The 18,287-nt window shown below is 44.2% G+C and overlaps 1 protein-coding gene across 7 annotated transcripts in view; it reads right to left on the reverse strand.

The window, feature by feature from the left end:
- The window catches only part of LOC308580618 (uncharacterized protein), a 40,497-nt gene extending 25,020 nt beyond the window's left edge, over positions 1 to 15,477 (reverse strand). For 2 of the 7 annotated variants that reach the window (XR_014004838.1, XM_081182536.1), the window contains exon 1: positions 15,394 to 15,477. Coding sequence is in view for 6 of the 7 variants with exons in the window: in XM_081182536.1 (XP_081038662.1) it covers positions 15,394 to 15,439 (46 nt within the window). In the remaining variant the exon portion in view is untranslated. Of the gene's footprint in view, positions 1 to 6,488; positions 6,549 to 10,428; positions 12,496 to 15,393 lie in introns of those variants that run through there. The other 5 variants (XM_081182541.1, XM_081182540.1, XM_081182537.1 and 2 more) reach the window with 5 other exon arrangements.
- Between the last annotated feature and the right edge of the window lie 2,810 nt (positions 15,478 to 18,287).

Consider the following 18,287-nt stretch of genomic DNA (forward strand, 5'->3'; position numbering starts at 1 on the left):
AATCAAATCGCGCGTCTCCTAGAAGGGAAACCTGAAAAGAGGAAGTGGCTGCTTTCCGGCATTCTGCCTCAGGGTCTTACTGCCCACCCACCTCTGTTTCCTTGCTGTGTTTGCTCAAACGGAACAAAGAGCAGGGAAAGCCCCTCCCCTCCAAGCAAGCAGAGGGGAAAGCAGAGTGAAAACATGCAGGAGGGAGAGAGATAGATAGATAGAGAGAGAGAGAGAGAGAGAGAGAGGGCACGCTGGCTGGCTTGGGTGGGTAGGTGAGGGAAAACTTTTGCCTTCCTTTCCTTCCTCCCATTTATACCCCTCTCCTGCATTCTTAGCCAGCTGCTTCTCTGCACACCCCTCTCCTGCTCCTTGTCCCTTCTGTGTTTTTCCTTCCCTCCCCACTTAAAATGTGGTTAAAAAGCATGGATCCACATGGATCCTCAGGATCTTTGCATTGGGTCACCCAAATTCACCATCAGATCACATAGCATGTCCATGGCTACAGCCTGCCCCCCCAAAACCACGCACCCACTGTTGCCTGGGGCTGCAATGGTGCAAAAATGTGGTTAAAAAGCATGGATCTACATGGATCCTCAGGATCTTTGCATTGGGTCACCCAAATTCACCATCAGATCACATAGCATGTCCATGGCTACAGCCTGCCCCCCAAAAACCACGCACCCACTGTTGCCTGGGGCTGCAATGGTGCAAAAACGTGGTTAAAAAGCATGGATCTACATGGATCCTCAGGATCTTTGCATTGGGTCAGCCCAAATTCACCATCAGATCACATAGCATGTCCATGGCTACAGCCTGCCCCCCCCCCAAATCACACACCCACTGTTGCCTGGGGCTGCAATGGTGCAAAAACGTGGTTACAAAGCATGGATCCACAGGGATTCTCATGATTTTTGCATTGGGTCACCCCAAATTCACCATCAGATCACATGTCTGTGGCCACAGCATGAAGCACAAAAATGATACATCCACTGTTTCATTCAGAATGTTTTTTCCCTTGTTTTCCTCCTCTAAAAACGATGTGCGTGTTATGGTCAGGTGCGTGTTATAGAGCGAAAAATACGGTAATTTAGTTATTTCCACACTTCTACCCACAATTCCCAATATTTCTATACCAATCTGTTTCCAAAACTTCTTAACTAATGGAGAATCCCACCACATATGACTGTGCATTCCCATCACTCCACATTTCCTCCAGCAATTCTTACTTCCACATTTTGTGATATGATACAACCTTACTGGTGTGTAATACCACTTTTGTACCAGCTTCAACCCCTGTTCCTGGATTATCCTAGAGGTCGCAACAAAGAGTGATTGCTGAAAAATTCTTTCCCAATCTTCATCTAAAATCTGTTCCTGGATATCTAACCTCCAATATTCTTTCAAACTTTCCTCTGGTGATTTCCCCATATATAATAACACATTATACAATTTTGAAACCATTTTGGCCCTATCTAACCTATATTCTTTCACTAATTCTTTGAAGGGTGTAATAATTCTTTTACCACATTCTTTAACTTCTTCTTACTTCAACAGGGAGGAAAGTTGTTTTTTCTGTAACCAATTAATTTTGTTCCAAATTCCACTTTCCTCTTCCATCGTACCTTCTATTTCCCAACTTTTCTCTATATCCTGAATTGAGATCTCCTTTAATTTATCCCCTACCTCTTTTGGGATGAGCTCCCGTAACGGGCCCATTTTATCATAATACCACATTTTGGTAAGGGGAGAAAGATCAGGAAAAAGCTTCCTTCTCCACTTCTTCCATACCCAAATGGACCCCATAAATGTTGATATTTTTTCTACTCCCTTTTTCCTTTTCCTCCTATCAAATCTTCTTATTTTCCCTCAAACCGAATCATAAGATGTCTCAACTGGCAAGCTTCATAATATGAAACCAAATTGGGAATCCCCCATCCTCCACCTTGGGCTCTATGATACCTATATCTGCCGGCCATCCTTGGTTTCTTGAATGCAAAAACAAACCTATCGATTTTCCCTTGCCACCCCTTCAAAATCCATTCCAGTATGTGCCAGGGTAATACATAAAAAAGACAGGTTAATCTGGTTAACAAAATCATTTTAACTAAGGCAATTCTTGTACTAATTGATTCCTTCCTTTTCTCCCATATTCTCAACTTCGACTGAATACCGCTCCAAATTTCTTTACAATTTCCCCCTTCATTTTTGGAGGGGGAAAAGTGCGTCCTATAGAGCAAAAAATACGGTAATTCGTTCCGGAGGTCCGTTCTTAACCTGAAACTGTTCCTAACCTGAAGCACCACTTTAGCTAATGGGGCCTCCTCCTGCTGCTGCGCTGTGGGAGCACCATTTCTGTTCTCATCCTGAAGCAAAGTTCTTAACCTGAGGTACTATTTCTGGGTTAGCGGAGTCTGTAACCTGAAGCGTATGTAACCTGAAGTGTATTTAACCCGAGGTACCACTGTGCCCAATAATTCAGAGACTTCTAATTGAGTTTTATGTTCCACATTAAACACATCATTGGTGATTTAGAAAAACTAACTTTTAACCCTGATACTTTTGAAAATCCTTGCAAAATTCTTTTTAATGGCCCCATTGGGGTCTCTAGGTCCTTGACCGTCATCATCATATCATCTGCATACATTGTCATTAACTCCCCCTCTGCTCTCCTTTCCCCCGGGATTTCAAATCCTTTAATCTCATTATTCTTTTTGAGTTTCATTGCTAATGGTTCCAATGCTAAGATAATGAGCATGGGAGAAAGTGGACATCCTTGCTTTGTACCACTTAGCACCTGGGCGTACCCCCCCTGCCGACCCACCAATTCCTACCATTGCTTTGGACTCTGTATATATTGCTTCTATCACATTTTGAAATTTCACTCCAAATTTATATTTTTGCAGTATCTTTTTCAAATAATCCCAATCCACCGAATCAAATGCTTTATGTATATCCAATGACATGAGAGTAAGAGGCAGGTCCTCATTTTTCACTAAATACACCATACCCATCACCTTCCTAACTGCCTCCACCAAATACGTCTGAGGCATAAACCCAAATTGCTCTTTCCCCACCAATTGTACAATATAGTTTCTATAATACATATTTGTAATCGATATTGGCCTATAAGAGTCCGGCAGAGTTTGATTTTTCCCTGGATTGGGAATTAATACCAACCTTGGCTCCAATCAGAAGGTGGAGTTGAAGCTCCATTCAACATTCCTTGGTACAGTACAGTCACAGGTGGCACCAATATACCCTTAAAATGCTTATAATACACCACACTGTACCCATCCAATCCTGGTGCCGATTGCACACTCATAGAGTCGATTGCTAATCTAACTTCCTCCTCTGTTATATCCTTATCTAATTCCCTTCTATTTTCTTCTTGTAATTCTGGGAGCTCCAATCCTTCACAAAATTGATCCACCTCTTCGTCCTTAATTCCTTTATTTGCATACAATCGATTATAAAATCCTAAAAAGGTCTCCAATATCTTATTAGGGTCTGTTTCCAATCCCCCTTTATCATCTCTAATAGCTCTAATATTTTTCCTTTCCTGATAATTCCTAATTTTATTTGCTAATATTTTCCCTCCTTTCCCTTCAAATTCATAATATTTGTGTCTACTATACCATAACTTTAAAGTGGTTCTATTTATATCCAAAACTTTCAACTCTTCTCTCTTTTGATCTATTTTTTCCCTATCCTTCTTTTGCTTAGACATCCTAAATTTCTCCTCCAATAACCTAACTACTTCTTCTACCGCCTTAATCCTTCTATCTTTCCCTTTTTTTAACATTGACAAACTCTGAATACATTCTCCCCTAATGGTTGCCTTCACTGCTTCCCATTTTGTTGCTAATGGGATTTCTGGGTCTAGAGTCTCCTCAAAATACCTTTCTACCGCAATTTATATTTTAACTTACTCTGCTCATCAGCTACCAACCAAGGGTAAGACCTATTAATGTGACCTGTTTGAAGGAAAGAAGATATGGGGGCATGGTCAGTGATCTTAATCATTCCAATATCTATTCCCTTCACCCATTTCCTAGCCTCTTGTGATATTAAAATACCATCCAGTCTTGAGAATGTTCCATGTGGGCTAGCATAAAATGAATATGAGTAATCCTTGGGGAACAACTCCATCCATAGTTCCAATAATCCAAACCTCCCACATAACTTTTTTAAACTTCATACCCTTTTCCTTTTTGGAACTATTTCCCCCTTGTAGATTAACATTAAAGTCCCCCCCCCAACCACTTTTGTATAAGGCGAGAATTTCTCAAGCTTCTGTAAACACCTATAGAGAAAATCCAGCTGGTGCTTCTTAGGGGGATAAATTGATGCTAATGCCAGAGGCTCACCCTCCAAGCAACCTTGAACAAAAGCAAACCTTCCATTCTTATCTCTTAACACCTTATTCTTCACAAAGTCAACATTGGATTTAATTACTATTCCCACCCCTCTACTTTTCAAAGTTCCAGAAGCCATAAATTTTTCCCCTTTTACAAAGCCAGGGAAATTAACCTCCCTCTTCCCACCCCCCCACTATATGTTTCTTGCAAAAAAACATCATCATCAAATCTACTTCCCAATCCTCACTCGCTTCACCTGATCAACCAAACCTCTAACATTAAGAGCTTTACACACAATATTCACATTCTTTATCACGTCTTGCCCAACCATCTCACTTCTCCTTTTCCCTCCTTTTGTACCATACCCGCCTGGAGGTAAACCCAACCCCAACCACCATCCCAACTAACCCTACTGTGAGCCCTACCCTTTCACCCCCACAAAAAAGTCCAGGAAAAAGAAACAAGAGAATAACTGTGTGCCGCCAAACTGTGTTCATACGCAAAACTTAGGTTCATAAGGATAGAAGTATTGTGGTCCTGAGCCATTTAAGGCTTTATAGGTCAAAATTTGCACTTTGAATTGGACCCAGTAACTAACTGGCAGCCACTGCAGTCAGACCAGGATGGGTGTAATATCCTCGAACCGCCTTGCTCCAGTGAGCAACCTGGCCAGTAAATTCTGCACTAGATGAATTTTCCAAATTGTCTTCAGAGCCAGCCCTACGTATAACGCATATCTATATCTAACCTTGAAGTTCCCAGAGCATAGACAACGGTAGATAGGCTATCCCTGTACAGATAGAAGCTTAGCTGGGCCACCAGCCAAAGCTGATGGAAGGCACTCCAGGCCACCTTGACCCAAAGCCCTATGGGGAGCCCAAGGAAGGTCCCCCACCTGCCAGAGTTGGCCTGCAGGAAGGAGAAAGATCTGCCCCTCCATTGGGAAAAGATGTCCTACTCCCATACAAAGGGGGGAAGACCTATAAATGAATCATCTTAGCTGAATTATATAAAGAATGCATTAATTATGGGAAATGTAAATATAATATATATTCAGCCCATCTGGCTGAGTTTCCCCATGACATCTGATGGGAGGGTGTTTCACAGGGAGGGCACCCCTAATAAGAAAGCCTTCTGCCTGGTTCCCTGCAACCTCACTTCTGGCAATGAGGGAACCGCTGGATCTCAGTGTCCGGGCTGAACGATGGGTGTGGAGACGCTGCTTCAAGTATACAGGACCGAGGCCATGTAGGCCTTTAAAGGTCAGCACCAACACTTTGAATTGTGCTCAGAAACGTACTGGGAGCCAATGCAGATCTCTCAGGACCAGTGTTATGTGGTCCCTGCAGCCACTTCCAGTCACCAGTCTAGCTGCTGCATTCTGGATTAGTTGCAGTTTCTGGGTCACCTTCAAAGGTAGTCCCACGCAGAGCGCATTGCAGTAGTCCAAGCGGGAGATAACCAGTGCATGCACCACTCTGGCGAGACAGTCCGTGGGCAGGTAGGGTCTCAGCCTGCGTCCCAGATGGAGCTGGTAAACAGCTGCCCTGGACACAGAATTGACCTGCGCCTCCATGGACAGCTGTGAGTCCAAAATGACTCCCAGGCTGCGCACCTGGTCCTTCAGGGGCACAGTTACCCCATTCAGGACCAGGGAGTCCCCCACGCCAACCTGCCCCCCCCAAAACAGTACTTGTGTCTTGTCAGGATTCAACCTCAATCTGTTAGCCGCCATCCATCCTTCACCGCCTTCACTGGTTCCCATTTGAAAGAGAGGCAGAGCTGGGTCTCATCCGCATATTGATGGACACCCAGTCCAACCCCCCTGATGATCTCTCCCAGCGGCTGCATGCAGATGTTAAAAAGCGGGGGTATTATGGGAAACATATGGGAAATACCATTTGCAAAAGCGTGTGCATTAGGCGAGATCTGCACCGAAATGCTGACCAACTTTCAAGAGCTCTATTTAAAAATAATAAGATGTGAAAATCTGGACAAATTGATGACTAGAAAAAGGAGACAGAGGAAAAGAACTTACATTGAAATGGTTTGCCTAATGGGGTTTTTTCACCCCTCCCCACACTCCCTCCAGCTGCACCCCCCCCGTCTCTCCCCCTTTATATAATACATACGACCCACCTCCAGCGCCTCTGCGAGGAAGGAAAGCCGCCGCCATGACAGGGATCTCTCCCCCCACCCCCCCCAGGAGCGGGACAGGAAGCGGAAGCTGCAATTCTCCCGACAGCCTTTCCCCCCTCCGCTCTAGGAATATCAGTTCTGTCTCCGCTGCTGTTAACCGTTTCAGAGCCGAGCGGCAGGAGCCTCTGGGCTTCTCCGGGCAAAGAGCGGGGAGAGGCGCTGATCTCGCCTCCGGAAAGCCCCGCTGGATCAGCTGCGCGGAAGCCCTAAAACGTTTTCTAAACTATTTATTATTATAATTATTTTCAACTTTCAAATTAACAACGATTTTCCTTTCGGTACACAGATATCCAATCCAAATTTGCAATAACTGTAATTTGCCAGTTCTACATCATCGTCATCATCATTTTTAATTGACTCCCCCCCCCCCGTTTCCATCCCACCCTTTTATTCTCCTTGCATTTAATTACTATATATTTCCTCAATTAATTTCACCTTCATTCCCCTCTCCTAATTCTATTTTTAGTTCATAAATGTTACATCAAACCTGCTAATGTTTTGACGTTTTTGCAGTGTTCTCTAAAATAGTCTATAAGGCTTTCCCATTCTAGATTGAATTTTTTCTCATCTTGGTGCCTGATCTTCACGGAAAGTTTAGCCATTTCGGCAGAGTCCATCATCTTTCCATTCTTCTTTCATTGGGACCTTGTCTTCTTTCCACATTTTCCTATGTGGTGGACGTGTAAAAAAGTAAAGGGCTTCTGGGAAATTTTTAAAAATTCTTAAAATTACGTTTGTTAAGAAAACCCAGAGGCTTTTTTACTAGGTGTAATAGGAGAAAAAATGCCAAGGAAGCAAAAGAGACTCTTTATTTATGCGATTACAGCGGCCAGAGGCTACTATCCTAGACGTGGTGGAAAGAAGTAAAGGTCCCAAAGAAAGAAGAATGGATAACTAAGATGATTGACTATGCCGAAATGGCTAATCTTACCCATCAAATGAGAAAAAATTCAATCAAGAATGGAGAAAGTTTATAGACTATTTTAGAGAACATGAGTTTGTTGATCTCAATGGTCACCTAGTCGAACCCCATATGTGTATATATGATAAATATGTGGGGCTGGTAGTTTCCTCCTCTCCGCTGAGATGTACAGGCAATACTGAGCCACCCACTTGGAAGGCTTAAAAAAGAGGATTGTATAAATTCGGGACTAGGCTGTCAGTAGCTACAAACCCTGATGTCTATGTTGTATTTATTTATTTTTACAGTGGTACCTCAGGTTACAGATGCTCCTGGTTACAGACTCCGCTAACCCATAAATAGTACCTCAGGTTAAGAACTTTGCTTCAGGATGAGAACAGAAATCGTGTGGTGGCACCAGGAGGCCCCATTTGCTAAAGTGATACCTCAGGTTAAGAACAGTTTCAGGTTAAGAATGGACCTCCAGAACGAATTAAGTTCTTAACCTGAGGTACCACTGTATTATCAACAGATAACGTCTGGCCGAGGGTACCGGCGTACAGCTTCTGGGTCATGTGGCCAGCATGACCAAGCCGTTTCTGGCGAACCAGAGCAGCGCATGGAAACGCCGTTTACCTTCCCGCCGGAGCGGTACCTATTTATGTACTTGCACTTTGACGTGCTTTCGAACTGTTAGGTTGGCAGGAGCAGGGACCGAGCAACGGGAGCTCATCCTGTCACCAGGATTCGAACCACCAACCTTCTGATCGGCAAGTCCTAGGCTCTGTGGTTTAACCCACAGCACAACCCGCGTCCCATTTTATAGTTTGGGGTAAGGCGATTGGTTTTTTATGGGGGTTGTTTTGATTTTTATTATGTATTTTGTGGTTTAATATACTGATTTTATTCTGAGACCCCTGGGTATAGGGCAGTATATAACAATGATGGGAATCAGAAAAATTTGGGAGCCACTGTGTTAAAAGGGGAGGGGGTCACAGATTGCATTTCAACTTTTCTGCGTTATTTATGTTCCTACCTTGTGAATAGGCTGGGCGAGGGGTGGGTGGGTATATGGGCAGCTTCCATAGAGTCGTTGAGTTGGAAGGGACCCCGAGGGTCCTCTAGTCCAGCCCCCTGCAATAGAGGAATCTCAGCTAAAGAATCCCTGACAGAGGGCCATCCAACCTCTGCTTGAAAACCTCCAAGGAAGGGGAGGCCATTCACTGTCAAACACAGATTCCTGTAAGCAATCACATTGGGACAGAACTGGATCTGAGCCAGGTGGCACTAATAGTGAGGGAAGGATCTGTAACACCCCAGACCTTTGGCGAAAGCCTGCAGAGTTCAGGCAAGCAGAGAGGAAAGAAAAGCATAATTTCCTCTCTCACTGCATTTAACCCTCAGAGGACCAAAATCTCTTCTGCCTGGGGAATCCCAAAACTGAATTTATCCGCTTTTCCCTGAGATTAAGCACCTGTTGGGAACAGTGGGACTGACTCTTGAGAAAACCTGCATGGGGGGTGGGGGGTTGTAAATGGCTTCTTAGGAATTGCATACTTTTTTGGGGGCTGTTTCATCTTTTGTAGGCTTTACCTGCAGCTGTACATATATGTTTGGGATTTTTTAAATCCACAGTTCAGGAAAAATAAAACAATGACATTATCAGTAAATAAAAATTAAAATGACTATTTTCTTATTAAAAATAATTAAAATAAACGGTAAACATGGATTAAAACACAGTGAAAGTGACTGCGTTGTATCAATAGGCAGCGAGTTCGAAAGCTGGATACAGATATTTTTTCTATTTTTTCACTGCCCTGTTGGGCAAATCTGGTACATCGCATTTCCAAAATCAATTTCCTAACAAGAAGCACAGAGAAACAGATCCCCACAACGGACCAAGGTTTCCTGGCTTAGATCCTGGCGTTCCCGTGGACGTCAGCAGCAAACCCAGCCTTAAGGATCTGCTTGCCTTCTTCTCTGGTGGAGAATGGGCAACCTTTGGCACTAGAAGTTAAACAGCAGCAACCAGACACATTGGGGTCTGGGCAGGCTCTCTGCCAGTGGCGAACAATGGCTTGGGCAAGCCTTATAGTGAATGACACACATGGGGGGGAATAGGGCTGGGGGACACCAGTGGGCAGCTTCTGACAAGGCAACACAGAGAGTGGCATGAGCCTGAACAGCAGCAGATCCCATGGCTGCAAGGAAGCAGAAACACACGAGCTCAGCAAGGCAGGGGGAGAGAAGTCATCAGAGGAAGAGGCCGTTTGCTCCCTGTACTCCTCTCTTATCGGAGCTATGAAAGATGCCATCTACAATTGAATCAGCAAAGTTCACGTCCGTATCCTCCCCTTTCACTGGAGCAGGATTCCCACACTTGGGTCTCCAGATCTTTCGGGACTACAACTCCCATCACTCCCAGTTAGCAGTATTAAGGGATGATGGGAATCGTAGTCCAAAAACAGCTAGAGACCCAAGCCTGCACTAGAGTACCTAGGGCAACTGTTTTTCTAACACAGGCAAATATATCTTAAAAACTGAATTATAAAAAAATTCAATCTTTAGCATTGCCTGCTCAATGAGGTTGGATTTCCTTTTGGGGTCTGGGGTTCAGAAGCTCTCTGCCTGGAATTCCCAGGAAGGGCTTGCGCCTTGTCATGGGAAGTGCAACATTTTAGTGAACAACAGACATATGGGGGGGGGGGGACCAGAGGACAGTTTCTAACAGGCATCCCTTGAAGAAGATGGGTTAAGTTTCCTGGACTATGACCTGCACTATCAGGGATTTGATCAGCAGAGTTCAGGTCCAAAATATCACATTTCACTAGACTATGCAACAGGGAAACTGTCCCGCTAACACACATGAATTTTTAAATCTTTGATCGCTCTTTTGTGCAAATCTGAGGTAGCTAAAAATTGTAATTAAAACATAATTTGGTTTTTTTAGTGTTGTGTTCTTGATGAGGTTGCATCTTCTTCCGTTGCCAGATTACCAGATAAACAAATACCTGCACATAGCTGCATAGCGGATTTCACATTTTCAGAATGGGGGGGGGGAATACTAGTTAAGCGGAGAGCTGGGGGGAGAACACAGCATACCTGTTTTTCAACAACATTTATGCAGAAGAGGATAAAAGCAGTTAAAATAAAATCAACTCAAGACCACAATACAACTAAACATTGACACAAATATCAAAATGTTGCATCCATTTATCAAATCATCATCATTTAATATTTATATCCCACCCATCTGGCTGGGTTTCCCCAGCCACTCTGGGCAGCTTACAGCACATTAAAAAATGTTAAAATATTAGACATTTAAAACTCTCTGTACAGAGTTTCTTTCAGATGTCTTCTACAAGTCAGATAGTGGTTTATTTCCTCAACGTCTGATGGGAGGGCGTTCCACAGGGCGGGTTCCACTACCAAGAAGGCCCTCTGCCTGGTTCCCTGTAACCTGACTTCTTGCAGTGAGGGAACCACCAGAAGGCCCTCGGAGCTGGACCTCAGTGTCTGGGCTGGACGATGGGGGTGGAGGCGCTCCTTCAGGTAGAATACTTCTGGCCACGCCAACAAGGGTTGGTGAGAGACTTGTGATGAATACATGCAAAATGCATGGGAAATAAAACAGAATACAGCTATGTAAATCTAACTCTGATCAGGAGGATAATCTGTAACACGGCCACTAAAAGGAATCAAAATTCTAATGGAAGTAAATTCTAATGCTGAACATGATCATTGGCTTAAAGATCTTCCGACACTCCAACCCTTTCTAAGATGTTTCCCTTGTACGAGTTCTTTACTGCTTAGGAAGGGAGTTCTTTCCATATGCCAAACATTTTAAAGATTTTCTCCCTATATGACTTATTTGGTGTCTAGTAAGGTGGTTACTCTGACTGAAGCTCCTTCCACACTCTAAACATGTATACGGTTTCTCTCCTGTATGAGTTCTTTGATGCGACTTAAGGGAGCTACGGCAACTAAAGCTCCTTCCACATTCCGAACATGTATACGGTTTCTCTCCTGTATGAGTTCGTTGATGCAATGTAAGAAAGCTACCACGACTGAAGCTCTTGCCACACTCCAAACATTTATAAGGTTTCTCTCCTGTGTGCAATCTTTGATGCAAGGTAAGGCTGCAACTGTGCCTGAAAATCTTTCCACACTCCAAACATGTATATCGTTTCTCCCCTGCATGAATTCTTTCATGTGAGTAAAGGGAGTCGAGGCGACTGAAGTTCTTGCCACATTCCCAGCATTTATAAGGTTTGCTGCCTCGATGAGTTTGTTGATGTCTAGTAAGCGCATTGCTGCGAGCGAAGCTCATTCCACACTCCAAACACGTATGCGGTTTCTCCCCTGTATGAGTTCTTTGATGCGACTTAAGGGTGCTGCTCTGACTGAAGCTCCTTCCACACTCTGAACATGTATACGGTTTCTCCCCTGTATGATTTTTTTTATGTGACTTAAGGCTACTACTCACACTGAATCTCTTTCCACACTCTGAACATTTATATGGTTTCTCCCCTGTATGAGTTCTTTGATGCAAGGTAAGGGTACCACTGTGACTGAATCTCTTTCCACACTCTGAACATTTATACGGTTTCTCTCCTGTATGAGTTCTTTGATGCAAGATAAGGGTACTACTGTGACTGAAGCTCTTTCCACAGTCCAAACATTTATATGGTTTCTCTCCTGTATGAGTTTTTTGATGCGACTTAAGGGAGCTACAGCAACTGAAGCTTTTCCCACACTCTGAACATGTATATGGTTTCTGTCCTGTGTGCACTCTTTGATGTAAAGTAAGAGTGGAGCGATTACCAAATCTCTTTCCACACACTGTGCATTCATGCTTCTTCTCCTCTCTGGGAATTTGGTTTTCATCACCCTGAGACGTACCGGATTTACCCTCCGACTTTTGCTTTTGTCTCCCCTCGCTGCCTCCATCTTGAACCCTCAGCTTCCTTTGCTCCTCCTCCTCTTTGCCTCTTTGTGGTGACACTTCTGATTGTTCCCCTTCTGCCAGCATCCCTTCAGCATCTCCTGATGGAATAAAAAGGCAAACTGATGAATTGGCGCACCTCACTGTGAGAAGTCAAGTTACAATGAACGAGGCAGAGGGCCTTCTCGGTAGTGGTGCCCACCCTGTGGAAAGCTATCCCGTCAGATGTCAAGGAAACAAACAACTATACAACTTGTAGAAGACAACTGGAGGCAGCCCTCTATAGGGAAGCTTTTAATGTTTAATGTTTTATTGTGCTTTTATACTTGATGGAAGCCAGCTCGAGTGGCTGGGGCAACCCAGTCAAATGGATAGGGTACAAATAATAAAATTTTTATCATTATCATTATCAGTGTTTGTATACTGCCCTATACCTGGAGGTCTCAGCGTGGTTCACAGAAAATATCACAAAATATATAATCAGAATAAAAACAGCAACCCAATAACACCCCTCCAGAAAAGAGCCACATTTGGAAAAGGGCATAGGATGTCAAACAGATCAACCAAAGGTCTGGTTAAAAGGAACGTTTTTGCCTGGTGCCTAAAAGTGTATAATGAAGACACCAGGCGAGTGTCCCTGGGGAGATCATTCCACAGACGGGGAGCCACTGAAGAAAAGGCCAGTTCTCGTGTTGCCACCCTCTGAAACTTTCGAGGAGGCGGCACACGAAGAAGGTGATCTCCGGATCCGGGTAGGTTCATATGCAAAGAGGCGGTCCTTGAGGTATTGTGGTCCTGAGCCATTTAAGGCTTTATAGGTCAAAACCAACACTTGGAATTGGGGCCAGAAACTAATTGGTAGCCATTGCAGTCAGAGCAGGGTGGGGGTAATATGCTCAAACCGCCTTGCTCTGGTGAGCAACCTGGCCACTGAATTCTGCACTAGCTGAAGTTTCCACAGTCTTCAGAGGCAGCCCTACGTATAACACATATCTATATCTAACCTTGAATTTCCCAGAGTATAGACAATGGTAGATAGGCTATCCCTGTCCAGATAGGGGTGTAGCTGGGCTACCAGTCAAAGCTGATGGAAGGCACTACAGGACATCTGAGCCTTGAGCGACAGCAAAGGATCCAGGAGGACCCCCCAAGCTACGAACCTGCTCCTTCAGAGGAAGCGTAATCCCATCAAGAGCAGGTGACCTCCCACCCATCTGCTCTAGGGAACCACCCACTAACTGAGCCTCACTCTTATCTGGATTGAGCTTCAATTTGTTGGCTCTCATCGAACCCATTACAAAGGCAAGACACTGGTCCAACACTTCCACTACAGATAGAAAGGAGAAATAGAGCTGAGTGTCATCAGCATACTGCTGGCAACGTACTCCAAACCTCCCAGCGATTTCATGTAGATGTTAAACAACAAGGGGGATTGGATTGGGCCCTGCGGAACCCCACATTGAAGCTTCCATGGGGCTGAAATGCATTCCCCAAGTAACACCCTCTGGGAACGACCATCCAAGTAGGATCAGAGAGTCGCTCCAGAAGGATACCATGGTGGATGCTATTGAAAACCGCTGAGAGGTGGAGAACAATGAACAGGGACACATTTCAATTGTCTCTCTCTCGACAGAGGTCATCATAGAGGGCCACCAAAGCAGTTTCCATGCCAAAACCAGGCCTAAACCCTGATTGAAATGGATCCAGAAAATCAGTTTCTTCCAAAAGCACCTGGATCTGGTCTGCGACCACTCGCTCCAGAACCTTGACCAGGAAAGGGAGATCAACAACTGGCCGGTAGTTAGGCTTTCTGAATTCAGAGAAGGTTTCTTAAGGAGTGGTTTTACCTCTGCCTCCTTCAAACATGCAGGGACCACCCCCTCTTGTAAAGAGGCACTGATCATCTCCCTGGCCCAGCCAGGTGTTCCCTCCCTGCTGGATTTTATCAGCCAAGAGGGGAAAGGGTCTAGAGTGCAAACACCTGACTGATCCAAGCACCGTGTCCATATCCTCAAGCCTGACCAACTGAAAAAACTCATCCAACACAACAGGACTAGACTGTGCTCTGGACAACCCATGAGACTAACAGCAGAGTTAAGGTCTTGGTGGATGCAAGCAATTTTATCTTAAAAATGCTTTGCAAAGAAGTCACAGCCAGCTACGGCTGGTTCTACCACCCCCTTTGGGCCAGCCTGTAGAAGGCCCCGTACAACCCAGAAAAGCTCTGCCGGATGACATAATGAGGATGCAACGGAGGCAGAAAAGGATACAGTAATTTTTTTACTGCCTTCACTGCCACTAGGTAGGCTTGATAATGAGCCCCTACCAGTGTTTGATGCATTAATCCGGATCTTTCATCCACTGTATTTTAAGCCATATTTTAATTAACTGGTTTTTTAAATTTTCTATTACATTTTATTGTAATTTATATTTCATGTCAGCCACCCTGAGCCAGGTCCTGGCCAGGGACGGCGGGGTATAAATAAATAAATTGTTGTTGTTATCATTATTGTTATTACTAGTTTCAGGGGCAGCCCCTGCAGGTTTTCCAATGCTTAAAGGTTTGCCTTGACCCCAAGCCCTATGGAGAGACCAATGAAGTTGGCCTGCAGGGAGAGGAGCAGGAGAAAGATCTGCCCTTCCATTGGGAATATATTTCCTACCACCATAGAAAGGGGGAAAGACGTATAAAGCATTATTTTAGCGGAATTATATACAGAATGCATTAATTATGGCAAATGTAAATATTAGGGGAAATGTCCTTTGCAAAAGCGTGTCCATTAGGAGAAATCTGCACCAAAATGACCATCAATTTTCAAGAGCTCTATTTAAAAGTAATAAGATGTGAAAATCTGGATAAACTGATGACTAGAAAAAAGAGACAGAATTTTTTTTACATTGAAACGGTTTGCCTAATAGGGTTGTTTTTTTTTTATCCCTCCCCACACTCCGTCCAGCAGCACTCCCACCCCCCCGTTATAATATATGATATGACCCACCTGCAGCGCCTCCGCGAGGAAGGACAGCCGCCGCCATGTTCGGCATCTTCCCCGGGGAAGCGGGACAGGAAGCGGAAGCTCTTTTTCTCCCGTCGGCTTTTTTTTTTCCTTCCGCTCTAGGAATCCAGCTCTGTTGCCGCTGCTCTTAACCGTTTCGGAGCCGAGCGGCAGGAGCCTCTGGGCTTCTCCGGGCAGAGAGCGAGGAGAGGCGGTGGTCTCGCCTCCGGAAAGCCCCGTTGGATCAGCTGCACGGGAGCCCCAAAAAGTTTTCTAAACTATTTTTTTTAATAAAAAATATTTTATTTTCAAAATAACAACAGTTCCCCTTTTGGTATATAGATATTCAATCCAAATTTGCAATAAATGGCTTTTCCTCGCCCCCCTCCTGTTTCCATTCCCCCCCTTTATTCACCTTGCATATAATTACATTTCTACAATTAATTCCAACTTCTTTCCCCCCTCCTAATTCTATTCTTAGTTCATCAATGTTACATCAAACCTGCTAATCTTTTGACGTTTTTACAGTGTTCTCTAAAATAGTCTATAAAGTTTCCCCATTCTTGATTGAATTTTTTCTCATCTTGGTGCCTGATCTTCACGGAAAGTTTAGCCATTTCGGCAGAGTCACTCATCTTAGTTATCCATTCTTCTTTCGTTGGGACCTTTCCTTCTTTCCACATCTGGGCTAGTAGCATTCTGGCTGCTGTAGTCGCATAAATAAACAGTCTCTTTTGTTTCCTTGGCAATTCTCCTCCTATTACACCTAGTAAAAAAGCCTCTGGGTTTTTTTCAACAAACGTAATTTTAATAATTTTTTAAAGTTCATTGTATATCATTTCTCAGAAGCCCTTTACTTTTTTTACACGTCCACCACATAGGAAAAAAATTACCTTCCTTATCCTTACATTTCCAGTATAAATTAGAGGTATCTTTATACATTTTAGCAAGCTTTACTGGACTAAAATACCATCGGTACATCATCTTAATAGAATTTTCTTTTAATGAACTGCATGCTGTGAATTTTAAAATCTCTTTGCACAGTTTTCCCCATGATTCACCTGGTATATTATATCTTTTGCCAAGTGTATCATTACAGCTTTAACCTCTTCATCCTTTGTCTCCCATTCCAACAGTAGTTTGTACATTCTTGATAACAATTTCTCATTATTTTCTAATAACTCCTTTTCAAACCTTTAGAAATCCTTCCCAATCTGTTAACAGAGCTGTTATATCCTCATATTCTTTCACCATCAATTTGTATTCTACTTCTGTTAACAGATCTTTGTATGTCGCCCAATTTCCTTTCATGTTTACCTTTTTTACAGATACGGCTCCGAAACTGCCGACACATTTGCAAAGCTAAGCAGGGTCCAGTATGGTTTCAAATTGGATGGGGGACCATGTGTTGAGATTCCTGCATTGCAGGGGGTGGACTAGATGACCCTTGGGTCCTTTTCAACTCTGCAATTCTAAATTTTCTCAGCAGGTTCTCGTCCTCTGCCCGGCTCAGGAGGAAACCTTTGGCCAGGGCCACCGCCTGGGAACTGGTCTCTGCTCCACATTCCCTCACCCAGCTCTCTGTCTCCGCAGGGAGGACAGCCAGGAACTGCTCCAGGATCACTAAATCCAGGATCTGAGCCTTGGTGTGTCTCCTCAGCTTCAGCCACTGACGGCAGAGATGGTGGAGTCGGCTGCAAACCTCCTGAGGTCCCTCAGGTCCCTCCTGAGGCCTCCTGGAAGTGGATCTGACTAAGCTGTAGGATCGCCTCCTTCTTCTGTCAGATTCCTTCCTGAAGCAAAGACTGTTGGAATGAGGGGGATCCCTTGCCCTGCAAAGCCACAAAGATGTCTTGTGACAATCCTGTTATTAACACTCTAGAGAAAGGATTAATTGATTGATCCATTTGCAAATGCAATTCCACTCCTCCTCCTCAAAATAAAAAAATAATAATGTATAAATGGTTTCTAGAAAAGAAGAACATTTCTAAGTGATACATGCCATTGGATCCTTTAACGTGTTTTATGGTAACGTACCATTGCATACCATTCTTGAGAGTCCCATAGACTGCAAGAAGATCAAACACATCCATTCTGAAGGAAATCAGCCCTGAGTGTTCACTGGAAGGACAGATCCTGAAGCTGAGGCTCCAATACTTTGGCCACCTCATGAGAAGAGAAGACTCCCTGGAAAAGACCCTGATGTTGGGAAAGATGGAGGGCACAAGGAGAAGGGGACAACAGAGGACGAGATGGTGGGCCAGTGTTCTCGAAGCTACCAGCATGAGTTTGACCAAACTGCGGGAGGCAGTGGAAGACAGGAGTGCCTGGCGTGCTCTGGTCCATGGGGTCACGAAGAGTCGGACACGACTAAACAACTAAACAACAACAACCATTGCATTCAAAACAGTAAATGGACCATTTTGACTCCCAAACTGACCAAATGTTTCTCTGCAAGGAGGGAGAGGGTGAGGGAAGCTTCCCATTGTCTCAGGAATTAAGTGATTACCATCTCAAAGGAATGGGTAGACTACCAGGAAAGACAATCAGATAAGGCATTATCAGATAACCTGGCAGACAGGAGTTAAACAAAGCACTCAGATTTCTGTTGCAGACCGCCTTTTCAGTTAGAGTTTACAACTCAGGGCTCTCACTCCAGATTAATCTCAAAGTTGTGGCGCCAGCCGCAAGACCGGGCCTTTGCGCATCTCCGGGAGAGGCAGAATTTGCAAGAGCCGCGGTTCTTCTTTTCTAGAAACTATTTATACAATGGTTCGAGAACACTGTCCCACCATCTCGTCCTCTGTTGTCCCCTTCTCCTTGTGCCCTCCATCTTTCCCAACATCAGGGTCTTTCCCAGGGAGTCTTCTCTTCTCATGACGTGGCCAAAGTATTGG

The sequence above is a fragment of the Podarcis bocagei genome (assembly GCF_964188305.1).
Source record: "Podarcis bocagei genome assembly, chromosome: 2".
Taxonomy (NCBI): Eukaryota; Metazoa; Chordata; class Lepidosauria; order Squamata; family Lacertidae; genus Podarcis; species Podarcis bocagei.